Source organism: Corylus avellana, chromosome ca9 (genome assembly GCF_901000735.1).
Source record: "Corylus avellana chromosome ca9, CavTom2PMs-1.0".
Taxonomy (NCBI): Eukaryota; Viridiplantae; Streptophyta; class Magnoliopsida; order Fagales; family Betulaceae; genus Corylus; species Corylus avellana.
Window position 1 is genome coordinate 611,756 of NC_081549.1, and position 18,017 is coordinate 629,772.

An 18,017-nucleotide genomic window follows, 5' to 3' on the forward strand; every position below is an offset into this window, starting at 1 on the left:
TTAATATTTATGGGGCTTCTTTAACACATTCCATTCGACGTAAGCATACGTATTCCTAAATCCTGACTGTATCTGTGTACTATAGTAATTTGTGTTTTAGGTAAGTTGGCCTTGTAACATATTTCTAAGTAAGGGAGGATTCAATTTATTTGTTTTGGGTGATTTGGGAGAAGTGGCAATCTTTTAAGAGAGCTGTAGGAAATGTTCCTAGAAACATGATTCCTTATTTCAAGTCTGGTTATTACTTAAATTCTTATTGGATTGTCACTATCACCCTGAGATTTGTTGCTTTCATAACATTGTTAGCAACCTTTCTGTCATCTCGTTTATGATTTTATCTTATGATGGAATGGTGGTCTTTTCCATTTAAAATTCGACATGTTGACCTATGTGGAAGGGCAAAACGCTTGATTGCAGAAGTAGATATAGGCGGTTTCTTAGGCTGGGGAGGGTGTAGAATTCACCGTTGTGTATTTTGTGGGATCTAGAGGATGCTGTGTTTACCTATACTTGGTATAAACTCTTCTTGCATGTCTGCATAGTATTTTTTATTATCTGTTACAATTTCTTTTTCTATGCAGAAATTGCTGATTGTTCCTATAATTTGCAAATATTATGCAAAAACAAGTTATTTAGTGATGGTTTATTCTTGGGATGGCTTACAGGACCTCACATTTATTCTATCAACACTTCTCCCAGTGGTTTGCATAAATGGCGACAGCAAAGAGCATTCAGATTTCTCAGTGGCTCTGAAGGTATAAAATTCAGTTTTGTATAAATTCTTTGAAATCTGTTTGGCTTTTTGACCAAGCTTTTTTGCTTTCTACCAAAAAGGCAAAAGCATTAATAAACAATTCAAAACACAAAACACTCACAAAATATTCAAAATTACTCTCCTAAGGGCTGGCAAAATAGGTACCTAACATGACCCGTTTACGACCCGTTTATCCTATACATGTATTTTTATAATAAGGTTCTTCTAGGCGTCATAAAGAATAGTTACATGTATAGGATAAATGGGTACCTGTTTATTTGCTAGGTACCTGTTTTGCACCCTCTAAAAAGTTTTGCCAAACGAACTCAATAACTTTCTTTGTTCTAGTTAGTGTTGGGGTGTATTACTTTTTCCAAATTTCCAAATTGTTGAATTCCAATAGTTTCATTTTGTTTCTTCTTTGTAGGGTTGGTGGTGAGTTATTATTTGGTTCACGTTCACTTGCCTGAATTTTTTGTTTCTGACATTCCCTTTTTCCATCTACTGTTTTTTCTTGTCTTAAGCTGTTTTTGTCATGTTAATGTGCTGTTTCTCCTGTTTGATGATGATAGCTTTTCTAATCCTGCACTAGCCATCTAGAATTTTATATTCAAATGCACTTTTATTTGTGACAGACATATAATGAGGTCCAGCGCTGCTTTCTGACAGTTGGCTTTGTATACTCTGAGGATTTATTCATGTTCCTTCTGAATGTGAGTCCCCTCTCCAGCTTAGATTACGAAAGTCTCTCCTTTTTTCTTTTATTTTTATTTTTTATTATTTTTTTTTTCTGCAAAGATTATAATCTTATTTCTTACTTGTTTGTTGGTCAGAGTTATGGTGTCCTTTTCTTATTAAAATAAGAAAAGTTATAAGTTTGTGCCCTTTTCCTGCAGGAGTTCTAAGATTTATTAAATTTTAACATACTGCCTTTTTTCTTTTTTTTTTTTTCTTTTTTTTCCTGCATATTTCTGCTACCAGAAATGCAGGTTGAAGGAACAACCTTTGACTTTTGGTGCACTTAGTGTTTTAAAGCATCTATTGCCCAGGTTTCTTCTCTTTCTGTTGTTTGTGATAATTATTTATACAGGAACTTATAACAAAAAAATTATTCTCTTTCAGGAACTGCATTTCTTATAACTTCTCTATTGCAGGTTGTCTGAAGCATGGCACAGTAAAAGGCCTTTACTTGTTGAAGCAGTAAATTTTTTGCTAGATGAGCAAAATTTAGGTGTGCGAAAGGTGCTCGCAGAGGTAGGTTGTTATGAGCTGATAGTCCTAGAGTTTCTTCTTATTTCCTTTTTCTTCTGACACAGTTAGTAAAATTTTCCTGTTTCTAATTAAATTCTGTTTGCTTTGGTGGTAGTTGATTGTGGTTATGGCTTCGCATTGTTACTTGGTTGGTCCATCTGGGGAGTTGTTTGTTGAATATCTTGTGCGGCATTGTTCTCTACCAGATCAAGATAGAAGTGAGCTTCAGAGCTCCAAGGAAGTCTTTATGTCTAGCAGCACATATAGTCCTCCCCAGTACAAGAGATTGGAGGTTTAATTCTGCTTTTTTTTTTTTTTAGAAAACTTGATATTCATTATTGATTAGATTTAAATGTCAGAAGAGAACTTCATATTCACAATGTCCGATGGCCCTAATGATGAGATCATATAGTTATAAAAAAAGGATGATTTGTTGATGATATTGCTAAACCCGACACCAGTGGATGTCACACTGTTTCCAGTTTCCAAGATATTGTGCACGTAAGTTCTTCTAGTGAAAATAGATAGTGCTTTGAGTCAGGTTTATGGGAGAGATGCCTAATGTTACCTTAATTGTTTTTTTGATAAGTAAAGCAATTCATTTAAGTACAAGGGGCACAACCCAAGTATACAAGACGTATACAAGAGAAGAAACACCCAACTAGATCAAGAACGATGAAAGAGAGCATAGAAATCTACAAAATTAGAGATATTGAGAAGGGCGTTAACAGATCCACTCAAAAGAGTGATTTAAGAAAACAAAGTTGTAGCTCCAAACTCTTCTTCTCGCAATCTTCGAAACTTCGAGTTACCTTAAATTATCAGAATTATTGCATAAATCTAGTTGCCTCTGTTCATTATAGCCATTTAACAGTAGTTCATTGTTCTCAGGTGAAAATTGGGGCAGTTTATCCTATGGAATTGAGAGCTATCTGTGAGAAAGGTCTTCTTTTGTTGACAATCACAATTCCTGAAATGGAGGTATTCCATTATTGTGAATTCTACAATGTTAAATTTTAGTGTTGGGTTTACCTTTAGTGAGGGTTCTTGGTTTCTTCATGACTGGTAATGCTAAACCAACTCTAACCTCTTTCTTTTTATACTATATGATTGTACAGCATATTCTTTGGCCTTTTCTGTTGAAGATGATTATTCCACGAGATTATACTGGAGCAGCTGCCACGGTAAGACTTTTTCTACAACTCGTTGCATATTCCTTGCATGCAGGGAAATTGATTTCTGTTCTCAGGCTTTCAATGTTTCTTTCCCTGTATACCTCTGGTGTTTATGTGGGTTTCTTCTTAAATGTGATCCTGCCTTTTCTTGTTGGGAGTAGAAACTGTTAATGTCTGAAATTATGATGCAATTAGTGTCAATGATGGCTTGATGTTCTATAGTGTTTTGTTTTTTCCCCATAAAATCAAACACATACTTGTCGCTTTTACAGGTTTGCAGATGTATTTCAGAATTGTGCAGGCATAAATCTTCTTATAGCGATACTATGCTTAGTGAGTGTAAAGCTCGCTCTGATATTCCAAATCCCGAGGTATAATCTTTGCTGGTGTTTATAATGAATTTAGTTTCTTATTTCCTTGTCCACTATATCACAGTAATTTCAGCAATATGAGTGGTGCGCATGTGTTTAGGAGCTTTTTGCTCGGTTGGTGGTGCTTTTGCATAATCCTTTAGCAAGGGAGCAGCTGGCAACTCATATTTTGATGGTAGGCATCTGTTGTCCATGACCAGTGTAAAATATGTATATGCACTTTCTATATGTCAACATATATAGAAGTGGAGGTTTTTTGTATTCAATGTAAGGGATAGCCTTTGGATATGTTTTATACGGTTAATATTCAAAGGTTGGAACTTTAGCTTAGTAATTTGGAAATTATATGAAATTGTGCGTGTTTTTGCGAATTACATATGAGATATGATATTGTTTTCACTATCATGCTCCTTAACATAATTTTGTCTGTCTTGAATAAACATTCTTGATTGATGAAATATCTGTTTACTTGTTTTTATTGACTTGCAGGTTCTTTGTTATCTGGCTCCTCTCTTCCCAAAAAATATCAACATGTTTTGGCAAGATGAGGTATATTACTATGCGCACAACACTGATTTAAGCTTTCTAATGAATACAAACTATTCTGTGGTGAGTGAAAAAACTATTGAATTGTTGCGGCCACATATATGTATTTGATGCCAAAATACAATAAAATTTCTATTTATAAATGAAAGTGCTAACCGTATATCAAACATTAGTAGATCTCTTTAAAATCTCTTTAACCATGGTATTGGGTTAAAGTGGGTTATGTTCACTCATTGAAGTTCATTGTGAGATCAGGGAGATCTTTGTCAATTGTGATAGGACTTTGATACATTTTAGATTTCCTAGTATATGTCCTTGTCGCTCATTAACAAATTGACAAGATCCATTGCAGTTAAGCTTCTTAATGTACACATCTTGTTGCGCTCTGTTATATCACCTACAAAGTAACATAAAGTGATTTTGCATTAGAATCTAATTAATTTTTGTCTTTACTAAGCTCTAGATTCCGAAAATGAAGGCATATGTTAGTGACACAGAAGACCTAAAGCAGGATCCTTCTTATCAAGAGACTTGGGATGACATGATAATAAATGTAAGTCTCTTTTGACTCTGAATTGTTCAGATGATCTGTTTCTCCTCTCATCAGCCTAGTTGATTAGCATCTTTTAATTCCATTGTAGTTCATATGAGGGATGTTGGAAATGACGTGTAAATCACATTTTTTGAGTTTGATTTCCACGGCATTTGAACTTGAAGCCAATTCTTCCAAATAAGCGACAAAGTGGTTCCAGCAAAATGGTCTAAATTATTTCTGAAAGTTGTATAATCTGTATACTTCTATTAGGTGCATGACAAAACAATATAACTCGAATTTTGCAAAAAACTGAGTTTACATATTTCTAAGTTCCTCCAAAAGTAGATATGTGCTGGGAAACTAAGTTACCTACTTGTTACAATTATCTTCAACGTATGTCTTTGTTTCTGGGTGACAGTTTCTTGCAGAATCTTTGGATGTAATTCAAGACGCCAACTGGGTGATATCTTTGGGAAATGCATTCACCAAACAATATGAGCTTTATACTTCTGATGATGAACATTCTGCACTTCTGCATCGGTATCAATATCTTTTTTTTATTCCGTCTTGCTCTACTGGATTCAAGGATGTACAATTGAATTTGATATTGCTTTCTTGTGCACTGGAAGAGACATTAATCTCTCATTTTCTTCTCATTGAAGTTTTTGTTGAATACATGATGTATAGGGTATTTCCCTGCACATAAATCTTTGTTTCTAGATCTACTGGCCCTTCCAAGAAACCTCTTAAGGCCATTGTCAACCCAAGTGAGGTACATCACCGTCGATCTAGGGAGGGGTGTATAAAATGTTTTTTTTCTTCTTGCAGATGCTTGGGTGTGCTTCTTCAAAAGGTCAATGACAGGGCTTATGTTCGTGATAAGATGGATTGGATGTATAAACAAGCTAACGTTGCAATTCCTATGAACAGGCTCGGCTTGGCCAAAGCCATGGGATTGGTACCTTAGAGTTCAGTTTGTGTTGTCTACTATTTCCATTGTGTAATGCATTTATGATTTATTGCTTTTGATCACTTCCAGGTTGCAGCATCCCACTTGGATACTGTGTTGGACAAACTGAAAGAAATTCTGGATAATATTGGGCAAAGTATCTTTCAAAGGTTTGTTCCTATCTTATAAGATTGAAATGTATTCTTGCTTTTTCTTTTTTTGGCTATATACAAATTTACACAAACATACATATATTTCGTTTGAATTTTAATGTGCTTCTCCCCTCCCACTTTTTATGTATGTGTGCTTATGCCTGTGTGATTGTATATCAATTAAGAATATTCAAGTAAACAAGTTCATTACTTCATCTATTGCAGATTCCTATCTTTTTTCTCCGATAGCTTTAAAACAGAAGAGTCAGATGATATACATGCTGCTTTGGCTCTAATGTATGGATACGCTGCAAAATATGCTCCATCAACAGTTATTGAAGCCAGGATAGATGCACTTATTGTATGATATCTTGTCTTTTCTCCTAATGCTTCACCATGGAGATCTGAGTACACTCTTGGATTAATGTATTTGGTTTGCCTTGTCTCTGATTAGTTTATTTCCTTTGTAGGGGACTAATATGCTTTCACGGCTTCTTCATGTTCGCCATCCTACAGCAAAGCAGGCTGTTATCACTGCAATTGATTTACTAGGTCTGTATACGTTATGTGAAATATAGCGCCTCAACATCCTGCAGCAGGCTGCTATTATTTTTCAGCTTTTTGGTCTTTCTACACATATATTGCATTTATAATCTTGGGTGTTACCTTGTAGTGCCCTGGGCGGGTTTTATGGGTTGTTGGGTGATTCGTGAGGTTTTTTGTGGGTTTATTGTTGGGTTTATTTGGGTTTTTGTGGGTTTAGTCTGGTTTCCTTGTATACTTTTTGTGTACAGGCGCTTGCGCTTTTTGATATATACAACAATTACTTATCAAAAAAAAAAAAAATCTTGGGTGATCATGGATATGTGGATATTGTCTCTTTGTCACTGATTTGACATCAAAGGAAGTTTACGAATGGATTTCAGCTGTCTTTTTTTAAAAAAAAAAAAAAAAAAAAAAAAAAATTAGCTTTAATTTTTTTGTATGGAATTTTGATTTGTTTGTGTTTTCTTTTGATAAATATGAAGAAAGGTGTGTGGTGATGGACTTGGTTGGAATAACTTTTATGGGGTATGGACTATATGGTACAAGGATACTATGCTCATGAGGTACTCTCAGTGAATTGTTCACAGGATGTCTATACCCATAGCATCGTAAGGTTCAAAGGTTGAGATTATTACTTAAAGCTTTCGCTAATGTGTATCTAAAAGGTTGAGAAATAGAATAAACTGATTTGCTTTCAACAAGTATATCTGAATGGTTTAAAATCACAATAATATTAATAAAAAATTTGCAAATGTTGACCCCCCTTCTAGAAAAGGGTTGAAATTAATGTGATTTATTATCAAGCATCAAGTTCCATAACTATCACGAAGGAGATATACATCAATATATTGCTATACATGCTTGTTTATGTCATGTGTGCATATCAGAGTGCATGCACACACCTACACATGGGGTAGTAAGGGAGAGACACTAAAATGTATATGGTGTTTTGGCTATACCATCTTGAGAAATATAAAATCACTATGAAACTTGCAACAAGGCAGAGAGCTGATTAGTTTTTGGACAATTGAAGAGTGGAAAATAATTTCATTTCTAAGGTTTAGCCGCTTTGTGCAAGAAAAATATCACATGCTGTTTTCCGTCTCAAGATTTTATGGTAAGCAACAATGGAAAGCTTTGGGTGGATCACGTGTAATGGATATATCAAGAGTGGATCCTGTGTAATGTATATGTCAGGTGTGGATCATGCGATATGTTGAGGATTACTTTCAAAATATTTCAGGAAGTGTCGAGGCCCATAGGCATTTAGAAGGGTTCAAGGATGGGAGTTTAGAGCTGAGTCAATCTTTGACATTCTCAAGAAAAGAAACAATAAGATAGATAGCCTCAGGATTCTTTTTATTGATCCTACATTGTCTTTGGGACCCGTTGAATTTTCTTTTGGTGAATGTAAAGATTGCCCCTTTCTTTATAAGAGCTGCCAAATTTAGTCAAATTACACATCACTTGGCATTTGTGTTATATGCTATGCATTACCCTACAGTAGAAATTTGATACTGATTAATTGTATTATGTCATGTTCTACGGGGCGTGTTTTGAACTATTGAAATGATGTCATATTCTTTTTGCTTATAATCAATCTTATGAAGATGATGGCATTATTGTAACATTGATAATGCAGGTCGTGCTGTCATTAATGCTGCGGAGAATGGTGCATCATTTTCTTTGAAAAGAAGGGATATAATGCTTGATTATATATTGACCTTAATGGGCCGAGAGGCTCAAGATGACAATGAAGGCTTTGTTGATTTCAATCTTGAACTTCTCCGCACTCAGGTATATTACTTGGTCAAATTATTATGTCTAGGTCTACAGATATGTTTTCTACTGAACTTTTGTTGGAACTCTTCTGATTTTTCCTCTTTTTGGGGTGCTTCTGCAGGCCCTTGCTTTAAGTGCCTGCACCACCTTGGTTTCTGTGGAGCCAAAACTAACTATTGAAACACGAAACCATGTGATGAAGGTACCAAATTTTGTTAAATGAGATTCTATGCCTTTAACAATGGGAATTTTATTTGTCGGTAGAGTTTTTCTGTCATGAATCTTTGACAAATATGGCAGGCCACCTTGGGGTTCTTTGCTTTACCAAATGATCCGGGAGATGTTGTCAATCCCCTTATTGACAACCTTATCACTCTTTTGTGTGCAATTCTTCTAACAAGGTATTCAATAATCAAGAGGGCTATGCTTTTCCTGAACTGCTTATTCTTCTGAAACATTATAGTTTGTTTGTCTTTAGAAGTTTGGGTCAAATGCATTACATTAAGTGTTGACATAATTTGTTTCTGTTGTTACTTTTGTCTAATGTCTGAACAAGGAGTCTTAATCACGTGTAGCACTCTCAGTGGCTGAAGTTTCTTAACTTCAACCGGATGGTGTGTGACCTTTTGCATAATAACGCTTTTTGAGCTTGAACACAAGTGATGTTAAGAAATCGCTCTCTCTCTCTCTCTCTGCACCTGGTAGCTTTTACAAACCTATAGGTGATCCCTTCTTAGTGATCTAATATTTACTGAAAGAGTGAAAAGAAGCAGGTCTTATAGTTTGCGCCATTTACATAGAACTGTATATATAACTTTGACTGGCCACGTATACTAATAGGTTTTTCTTTGGAGACCATATATACCTCTTCTGATTATCAAAATTTTAACACTTAGTGGAGAAGATGGGAGAAGTCGGGCAGAGCAACTATTACATATGTTGAGACAAATTGATCAATATGTTTCTTCACCTATGGAGTATCAAAGGAGAAGAGGCTGTCGTGCAGTGCATGAGATGCTTCTCAAGTTTAGGATGGTCTGCATCAGCGGATATTGTACATTGGGCTGCTATGGAAGTTGCACACATGGCAAGCAAGTTGACCGTGCTATACATGGGAATTTTTCCAACTTACCATGTAAAGATGTTTCCTGAAAGCTTCCCAATTATTTGTTTCTTTCACTATCTTATACCATTTATTTTTGTTCCAACTTCCAGCAGCATTTGTATTGCCAAGTCGTGAAGCATTGTGTTTGGGAGATAGGGTTGTCATGTATCTTCCACGTTGTGCAGACACTGATTCTGAAGTTAGAAAAGTTTCTGCCCTGGTAAGTGATTGGCAGGAAACTTTAAAGGTCTCCAGTTGTTTCTCTGTACTGCATTACTTATCATCATAGTTGGAAGTTTATAGGCTCTGTAATTATTCTTTTTGATTTTCTCTTAAATTTGGTAAAATATCTCAATTTTTCTTTGGCTAGATCCTTGATCAACTCTTCAGCATCTCTCTTTCGCTTCCAAGGCCATCAGCTTCTAATTTTGGTATGGATATGGAAGTGTCCTATGGTGCTTTGTCCTCCCTTGAGGATGTTATAGCCATCTTGAAGAGTGTAGGTTCATTGGAAACTCTTTGTATTTATTTTCTTTGTCTATCCATTATCTTATTGAAGAGGATGATATTTGGTTTTTCTCTATGTAACCAGGATACATCTATTGATCCATCAGAGGTTTTCAACAGAATTATTTCCTCTGTCTGTATTTTATTAACAAAGGATGAGGTGATGTTCTGTTTATGTTAACTACAGTTGAAAATTCAGGATTGGTGCTGCAATAGGTTCTTCTTACTATTGAGTCTCTTGCAGCTTGTTGCTACCCTGCATGGTTGCACATCAGCTATATGTGATAAGATCAAGCAGTCAGCTGAAGGGGTTCTACAAGCTATCATTGAATTTGTTACAAAGAGGGGAAATGAGCTGTGCGAGAGTGATATTTCAAGGTTTCTCTACTAGAAATTTGTGTAATAGTGAAAGACTTAAGAATTTTGAACTTGTATACATGTATCTTCTGATAAAGATAGATTGCTATAATTTCAGTAGGACTGATCATTTATATGCCAACAGGACCACCCAATCTTTGCTCTCTGCTACAATTCATGTAACTGAGAAGCATTTACGCCTGGAAATTCTTGGTGCTGTATCCTTCTTTCTTTTAGACTCATTAATCTGTTTGATGTTAAAGTTGGCACCTTTTTTTGTTTACCTGTTTTTTTCAACTGTCTGGCTCGGCTGGATCGACTATACAGTTGCCTTTTTCTTTTTATTTTTCCTGTAGTTTCTTTATCTCTTAAGCATATCCTTGACTTTGAAAAGATTTCATCTCTAGCTGAGAACACTAGTTCAAAAATTGTTTTTAATGAAGTATTGGCTGCTGCTGGAAGGGATATAGTGACAAAGGACATATCTAGATTACGTGGTGGCTGGTCAATGCAGGATGCATTTTATGTAAGTTCTATTTGATCTACAGTAAGGAAATTGTTGTTGTAAGACTTATTATTTATTTTGTATTGTTCGTGATATTACCAATAATGCTAGGTGAGTATTATACTAAATTGTTTGAGATATCAGCAGCATCCTTAATTGAGTACTCAGATAATAATCAATTACACAAGCTTCCACTCAAAGCAGATCCATTAACATAAGCAATCGTCTCCCTTCTTAAGGGTATAATTATTGAGGAACTGCAAAGAAATAGAAAAAATCGGTAGGATGTCCTTGAAAGACAAAAGAAATCAATATCATGATGTCTAAGAATCAAGCATACATTCCCCACCTGCCCGGGGTGAGGTTGAAGCCCATCTTATTGTGGGGGTTTTTGGTAGTATTTCACTTTCTGCCCCTCCTGCAAACTGGGGGAAGAAACAGAAAAGCCTGTTTGGGTTTGTTTGTGTTTTGTTTTTAGAAAACAATTCAGTTTTGATCTTCTGATAGAGGAGTTCTGGCTGTGAACCAATAAATGTGTAATTAAATTATTAAATTAACTATTTTCTATCAATTTAAGCCTTTGGGATACGTTGTGATTTAACAATATTTATGCTTTTGTATTTATGTATGTATGTGTACACGCGCGCACACACACACACACACACATCATAGGCTTGGGACAAGACTGTCAGATCGGGTTTCGCGTACTAAAGATATTTGTAACCATATTCCTATTCATCTGTGTTCCTTGTGGTTGCATTAGCCAAAGTGAGGTGACTCTTCTACCTATCCATATTATGGAGTATCCAATTCAAATTTCATATATGCTCACTATTCTTTTAGAAATATAGTAATGATGATGGAAAAATGGGGCTTAAATTACTCTTGAGAGGTGTGATTGTTTCGTATTCGTGGATATTAATTTTATTTGTTGCCACCTGTAATGAATAGTGTTTCCTGTCTCCCTCTCTTGTACACGTGCAATTGTGTCATCTCTACGTACATACATATTCCTATTGTATGTCTTGTTTGTCTTTCTTTTCTTTGCAATTATCCATTTTTTAAACTTTTTTTTAATAGGCATTTTCCCAGCATACAGTGCTTTCACCTTTGTTCCTGGAGCACGTGATATTTGTTCTTAGCCAGACTCCAATTATTAAAGGTGATTCAAGGAAAGGAGAGAACTCTGGCCATCTTGTTGATGGTCAGATAGAACATGACATCCTGCAAGCTGCTATTTTTGCTCTCACTGCATTTTTCAGGTCTTGGTATTCAGCTGTATTCATCAAGTTTATGCTGTATTATACAGTGAACAATTTTGTAACATTTCATGTTAATGCAGAGGTGGCGGTAAAGTTGGAAAGAAAGCTGTTGAACAAAAGTATGCTTCTGTTCTTGCAGAACTTACTCTCCAATTTGGTAGTTGTCATGGTCTAGCTAGCACTGGTCAGCATGAACCCCTACGGTAAGGCATAGCATATACTGCTTCATATATCTTGGTAAACCCATCATCATGTACGGTCGCTGTTGTTTAAGTTTGGTACATTTTAATACTCCCCTTTTTTCAACTTCTGCAGGGCTCTTCTAATTGCATTTCAGGCTTTCTGCGAATGTGTTGGAGACCTTGAAATGGGAAAGGTAAACAAACATATGTGCTTTGCAATCTAATACAGTGAATGAAGACTTGAATTGTTGGAGTTTGTAATATTAAGGGAAGGAAAGATAATCAGTTCTTGTTCGTGTATAGATTTTGGCCAGAGATGGAGAGCAAAATGAAAATGAGAGGTGGATCAATCTTATTGGAGACATAGCTGGCTGTATTTCTATAAAGAGACCGAAAGAGGTAATGGAAATCACATGGGATACTCTTTAAGCATATTATACACATTTTTTTACATTTATTTTTAGTATGGTAGGTGAAAACCATAACATATGGAAGGAAATGAATTATGAGAAATCAGTGACTGGGTATAGGCCAATAAGCTATTCATCCGTACAGCTAAGCTCTTGTGAAATAGATTAGTTGGCTATAAAAGAATAGGTGATTAATCACCTTGCTTGATGCTGTATAAGAAAAGAGAAAGAGGAAAATATACTTTAGCCTCCCAACTACCACCCCTTTTTCTTTTACGCCTCCAAATCATGAAGTGTGAAACTTAGATACATCAAATTATCATCGCTTGTCAGAAAAGCTCCCCCGTCAGCGTCAGACGTTAAAATGGATTTTTTTTGTTAAAAAAAAAAAAAAAAAGAAAAAAAGAGGGTATTTTAGGTAGAAAGACAGAAAAGTTCCATCCATTTTAGTGTCTGGCACTAACGGAGTGGTTTTTTTTTGACAAGCGATGGTAGTTTGACCTATCTAAGTGTCACACATGGTAATTTGGAGGTGTAAATGTAAAGGGGGTAGTAGTTCGTGGGGGCCAAAGTTTATTTTTCCCTATAATAGGACATGTACTTTCTTCTTTTCCTTTACATCTAGTCACACGCCAGTTTTCTTCTTTGGAGCTATAGGAAAAGTCAAGGTTTTGACACTTTTGATATGACTCCAGCCGAGAACTGATATTGCAAGACGGAGACAGGAACTTAAATAAGAAATGAAGGGTTTGCAAGAGAAAGACACAATAGATTAAAATTTATTTACTTCTATTAGAATATACTATTTATGATTTGCATGCTTGAATTTACCTTCCAAATAAAAGTGATTCAATTCTAGTCTTGAAGCAGCCAAAGTTTGACGAAGTTGGTAGTTGAAACCTTTATATTCTGTATTGGGTTCCATAACCTGTCATAAGAGGTATTCCTCTTTTGAAGTCACTGGAGGTGAAGTCAAAGTTAATGCATAAAGCTTCATTGCGTATATTATTTCCATTTAAAACAGTTGGGCTTATATGGTGTAGGTCATAGACATTTTTAACCTTGAAAACGACACTGAACCTTATTCTAACAAGGTTGACCAAATATTCAGTTTTAATTCATGCCAACTGTGGCTTTACTGATTTAGCATTAATCTAAAATATTCTGATGTTTTGTAATCTTGTGGTTAATTGCGTAGGTTGAAAGTATTTGTATCATTTTGAGTAAATCCCTAAATCGACAGCAAAGATACCAAAGGCAAGCTGCAGCTGCTGCATTGTCAGAATTTGTTCGTTATAGGTATATATTTAATGGTCTACATAGACATTGGTGCTCTCTTTCTTGCATTGGTTTTGTTTTTTGTTAAAGTAATTTACTTAATTTTGTATTCATTGCTATTATTCTAATTGTATGTGTGGAGGTTGTGAATGTTGCTATTCATCTTACAGTTGCTGCTGCATTTTCTCGTCTTCTTTTTTTCTTCTCTCTCTCTCTCTCTTAAATTTATTTGAACTTTCGTCATGTTAGGAAGGTAAAGATGGGGGTGGAGTGATATTAATTTTACTTATTTATTGGTAAGTTACACGCGCCCGATGGGACTTGAACCCACGACCTAGCCCTCCATTTTTCTACAACAAAAGGAGGTGTGGAGTGATATTATTTTCAATATGATGTTTAGTATTGCATCCCTTCCCTTTGTTGGTCCTAGCCCCATGCGATTTAATTCAAGTATTTCACAGGCCGTACTCTTATTTTCTGACTTGTCTGTCCCTTTTGGATTCTTTTCATATCAAGTGGGGCCACACTAAATTTTTGGAGCCTGTTGAGCATTTTTTAAAGCTATTTCTGAATTTCAATTACTTATGATTTTTGGAGATCCTTATGAGCTCTTGGTTGGATTGTTTTTATCATTTGCTTATTGTTAGTTTATTACTTTTTTTCTTCTCTTTCTTTTCATTATGATGGTTAAATGGTTCTGGCTAATCTATGATTTCAAATTATTATATTTAAAATTCTCAATAATGCAGTGGTGGATTTGGTGCCCTATTGGAGGAGATGGTGGAGTTGTTGTGTCTACATGTATCGGATGACGCTCCAACTGTTAGACGGCTGTGTTTGAGAGGACTAGTACAGGTTTTATAAGTTATACTAACTTTAAGATTGTCTCGTGGAATCCATTTCCATGGGAGTAAATCTGAACTATTTGTATGCTTATTTTTCATTTATTTATAATTTATCAAGTGACAAAGGGGAATTGCTAATGTTTGCTGATCAATACTGGTGCTGTATATGTTTTGCGCATGTACACTTGCATGCAACTTGCAGGAGCGCAGGATCATAGGCACCCAAGTGCACTCACATTAACGCTCTATATGTTTTGGCAAAAGATCAAAATTACCGTTTTAGCTGAAAATTGATTTTCGTAGATAAATTATTATGATGTTAACTGCTTCATGTCGAGAGAATTGTGGTTTTTAATTTGGTTTTGCAAGCTGTATTGTTATAGCTTCTCCGTACCCAAAAACATGATGTGTTATATTTCTATAAAACTGGATATGCATCTGCATATGTTTCTGATTTCTTTTCTTCTTAACTGTTAAGACATTTCCAAATTCTGGATGTGCAGATTCCATCTATTCATATTCTGCTGTATACATGTATTGTTATAGCTTCTCCGTACCCAAAAACATGATGTGTTATATTTCTATAAAACTGGATATGCATCTGCATATGTTTCTGATTTCTTTTCTTCCTAACTGTTAAGACATTTCCAAATTCTGGATGTGCAGATTCCATCTATTCATATTCTGCTGTATACATCCCAAGTGCTGGGTGTAATATTAGCTTTGCTCGATGATTTAGATGAACTCGTGCAGTTAACTGCAGTGTCATGCTTGCTAAAGGTGAACTCCCTTTGCATTCACGTGTTTCTTAGAACAATCTCTGTGAATACTTGGTTATTTTTCTTGTACACTGCAATCTTGATTCATTTATTTTGCACTTTCTTTTGACATGTCTAGATACTTGAGTCATCACCCAATGATGCAGCAGTGGAACCCATTTTGCTAAATCTTTCTTTACGGCTCCGCAATCTTCAAGTGCGTTCCCCTACTTTTTGAAATATTAACTGAAAAAATTGTTATTTTGGTTCTTGATATCTCCATTGTTATCACTATATCGTGCTTTAGCTGATGATATGTTTCCAAATTAAAATCTCACTTGCATGAAGCTCCCCATCCACTTGAATGACTTTTTTCCTCTGGAAGTGTATCTTTTATATAAGATGTTATTCTGGAATAATACTGGGTTATTTTCCAATATTTCATCCACCTTGCTGATAGTCATAGATCTCTCTGTTAATATTTTGGAATGTCTTAAAGAAAGTTTTTTGGTGTCTTATATTTGCACTTTTCACCGTTTTGGAGAGATCAGAAATTGACTACAATTTGATTATAAAACACTAGATCATCGGAGTTAAATAATGACAATTATGTCCCTATTTATCTTTTTAATTGTTAAGTTTATGGAAATAATCTTGAAAAGGAAAATGCTATGCATATGCAACACTCCTATAGAAATTTCATATACAGACAAAAAGGGAAGCTCCACAAATATGGTGAAATGATAGGTAATTAACCAGTGTGTATATCTCTATGTGATTCTGAAAGAATATCCCATGAGAGTAGCATTCTTCTTTTAAAAATTGATTGAGCAACAGGAGCTAGCGCTGTTAGTTTAGTGCTTGTACACGTCGGGCATGTATATCAAGGTTGTTGGTGGTTTTAATGGTTTGTAGTATGTCCATGTTGGTAGTTTTCACTCGGTGGACTGGGAACTCTCTCGCTAACCCAACCCAGGGATAAAAATCTTTTGTCGTCATTTGGATACACAAGGAAACCACCAGCATATCTTACTTTTATAATGTAAGAACTTGCTATAAAGCTTCATTAGGGAAATGGAAATTCCACCGAATTGCTGGGACCAACAGCTTAATTACTTGCTAGCTCATGGCATTAGTAGAAATAAATCAATTCATAGTTGTCTTACTGCAATTAAGCCCAGCCTATCATGCTTAGGACATGAGAGTTGATTTGACCAATGTTTCACATTTCATTTTCCATGTATACCATAGATGCTAGCTTGAAGTGTGCCCATTGCTATCTAAAGCTAAACAGTAGGACAATCTATTTTTTTGGTACAGATATGCATGAACACAATGATGCGAGCCAATGCTTTTGCAGCATTTGGAGCATTAAGCAACTATGGATTTGGAGCACAGCATGAGGCATTTCTTGAACAGGTCTCTTACCCCGTGTGATTTTACCAGCTCATTTATCCATGGCATTAGTCTTTCTAGTATAGAAATTTTGGATTTGTGGACTTACATCTGAATTTTATCAGCCTAGCTTATGAACTATTCATATTATTTGTTTATTTATTCATTTTTGTATCTTGAGGACGTAGTTATGATTCATTTTCTTTTCTTGGATAAAATGTTAACTCATTATATGTGTGTGCGTGTGTTGTTGTTAGGGAAATTTACCATGTTAGTCCATGAGTTATGAGTCTTCTTCAAATCATTTCCTGAGTTTAAATTTTTATCTTTTAGCTTTTTGAGTTTGTCCTCTGTCCGATTCCGTTGATTTTTCTACGGAGTCCATGTAAAATTACAGTTATTCCTTTTTTCAAGAGAAAGAAAGAAAACAATAAAAAATGAAGACCCTAACTGAGGGGGTGGCTCACGTGTTATCAAGCTTAATTCAATTGCTTACCATGTCCATGAACAATTAACTATTGGTAATATGTTTTACACAACTTTGTTGGTCTTGATTCCATGATCTCATCTTCCATCCCATTCTTATTGGAGGAGGAAGGGCCTTTTTAGCTAAAGCATATCAGCCCTGATTGGTATGAGCATGATGCAAAGTCTGCACAAAGTAATATCAAAAGGGCGATTCCTGGGGGTTTTTGTGCAGACTTTGCAGACTTTGCATGGGAGGCGGAGATGCGGTTCTGTCCTCATTCCAGAAGGGCGATTCGGGCAAGGTTGGAAACGATTTTTGTTGGAAGTGCGTTTAGCAATATCGTCCCTTCGAGGTGCTAAGGTAGAAAAAAGGGTGCACGAAGAGAAGAAGCATGAGGGGAAGGAAAGGAGGAGCTACGCCGAGGTGGTGGGCCTGTCAGTATCCTCGGAGGAGGAGCGTTTTGGTCCATTTTCAGGGCCTGTGGCGCGAGTGCCCAGTTGGGTGAAGAAGTCCTCATCAGCAACGGAGAACCAGGTGTTAGGTACAGAGGTAACAGCTTCATCGCCAGGAAAGGGGACGCTGATTCCGGCGAAGACACCAAGGAGTCAGGAGGATGAAGGTACTCGCTTGATGGAGAGGATGAAGAACAGGGGTAAGGAGGTTCTAGGAGTTACGGTGCCGGCGAGTAGCTTTCAAACGCGGGAGAAAGCGTCCACAGTGTGTGATGACTCTGTGCAAGCGCTGATGGGACGAGAGGTTGGTGAGTGTCAGAAGCAATTCCATGCTGGTGTAAGTCTTGAGCTACGAGAATGCAGAGAGACGTTGAATTGGCTGAAAGAAGAAATTGACGTTGGAATTCACAAGTTGGATAGGGCTCTTTTAA

At 36.0% G+C, this 18,017-nt stretch overlaps 1 protein-coding gene across 6 annotated transcripts in view; it reads left to right on the forward strand.

Moving 5' to 3' along the window:
* Nucleotides 1–18,017, forward strand: part of LOC132191465 (protein SHOOT GRAVITROPISM 6) — a 29,959-nt gene that overhangs the window by 6,355 nt on the left and 5,587 nt on the right. For 4 of the 6 annotated variants that reach the window (XM_059606486.1, XM_059606488.1, XM_059606490.1 and 1 more), the window contains 35 exons: nt 666–755; nt 1,390–1,467; nt 1,736–1,803; nt 1,909–2,008; nt 2,121–2,297; nt 2,897–2,986; nt 3,124–3,189; nt 3,453–3,551; nt 3,652–3,726; nt 4,041–4,100; nt 4,561–4,650; nt 5,051–5,172; nt 5,461–5,590; nt 5,672–5,751; nt 5,959–6,094; nt 6,204–6,285; nt 7,922–8,076; nt 8,183–8,263; nt 8,362–8,462; nt 8,958–9,196; nt 9,277–9,386; nt 9,537–9,665; nt 9,759–9,833; nt 9,918–10,051; nt 10,176–10,248; nt 10,425–10,556; nt 11,616–11,797; nt 11,878–12,000; nt 12,113–12,173; nt 12,283–12,378; nt 13,588–13,688; nt 14,417–14,522; nt 15,179–15,292; nt 15,410–15,487; nt 16,591–16,689. In XM_059606486.1, coding sequence (XP_059462469.1) covers nt 666–755; nt 1,390–1,467; nt 1,736–1,803; nt 1,909–2,008; nt 2,121–2,297; nt 2,897–2,986; nt 3,124–3,189; nt 3,453–3,551; nt 3,652–3,726; nt 4,041–4,100; nt 4,561–4,650; nt 5,051–5,172; nt 5,461–5,590; nt 5,672–5,751; nt 5,959–6,094; nt 6,204–6,285; nt 7,922–8,076; nt 8,183–8,263; nt 8,362–8,462; nt 8,958–9,196; nt 9,277–9,386; nt 9,537–9,665; nt 9,759–9,833; nt 9,918–10,051; nt 10,176–10,248; nt 10,425–10,556; nt 11,616–11,797; nt 11,878–12,000; nt 12,113–12,173; nt 12,283–12,378; nt 13,588–13,688; nt 14,417–14,522; nt 15,179–15,292; nt 15,410–15,487; nt 16,591–16,689 — 3,732 coding nt within the window. Of the gene's footprint in view, nt 1–665; nt 756–1,389; nt 1,468–1,735; nt 1,804–1,908; nt 2,009–2,120; nt 2,298–2,896; nt 2,987–3,123; nt 3,190–3,452; nt 3,552–3,651; nt 3,727–4,040; nt 4,101–4,560; nt 4,651–5,050; nt 5,173–5,460; nt 5,591–5,671; nt 5,752–5,958; nt 6,095–6,203; nt 6,286–7,921; nt 8,077–8,182; nt 8,264–8,361; nt 8,463–8,957; nt 9,197–9,276; nt 9,387–9,536; nt 9,666–9,758; nt 9,834–9,917; nt 10,052–10,175; nt 10,249–10,424; nt 10,557–11,615; nt 11,798–11,877; nt 12,001–12,112; nt 12,174–12,282; nt 12,379–13,587; nt 13,689–14,416; nt 14,523–15,015; nt 15,293–15,409; nt 15,488–16,590; nt 16,690–18,017 lie in introns of those variants that run through there. The other 2 variants (XM_059606487.1, XM_059606491.1) reach the window with 2 other exon arrangements.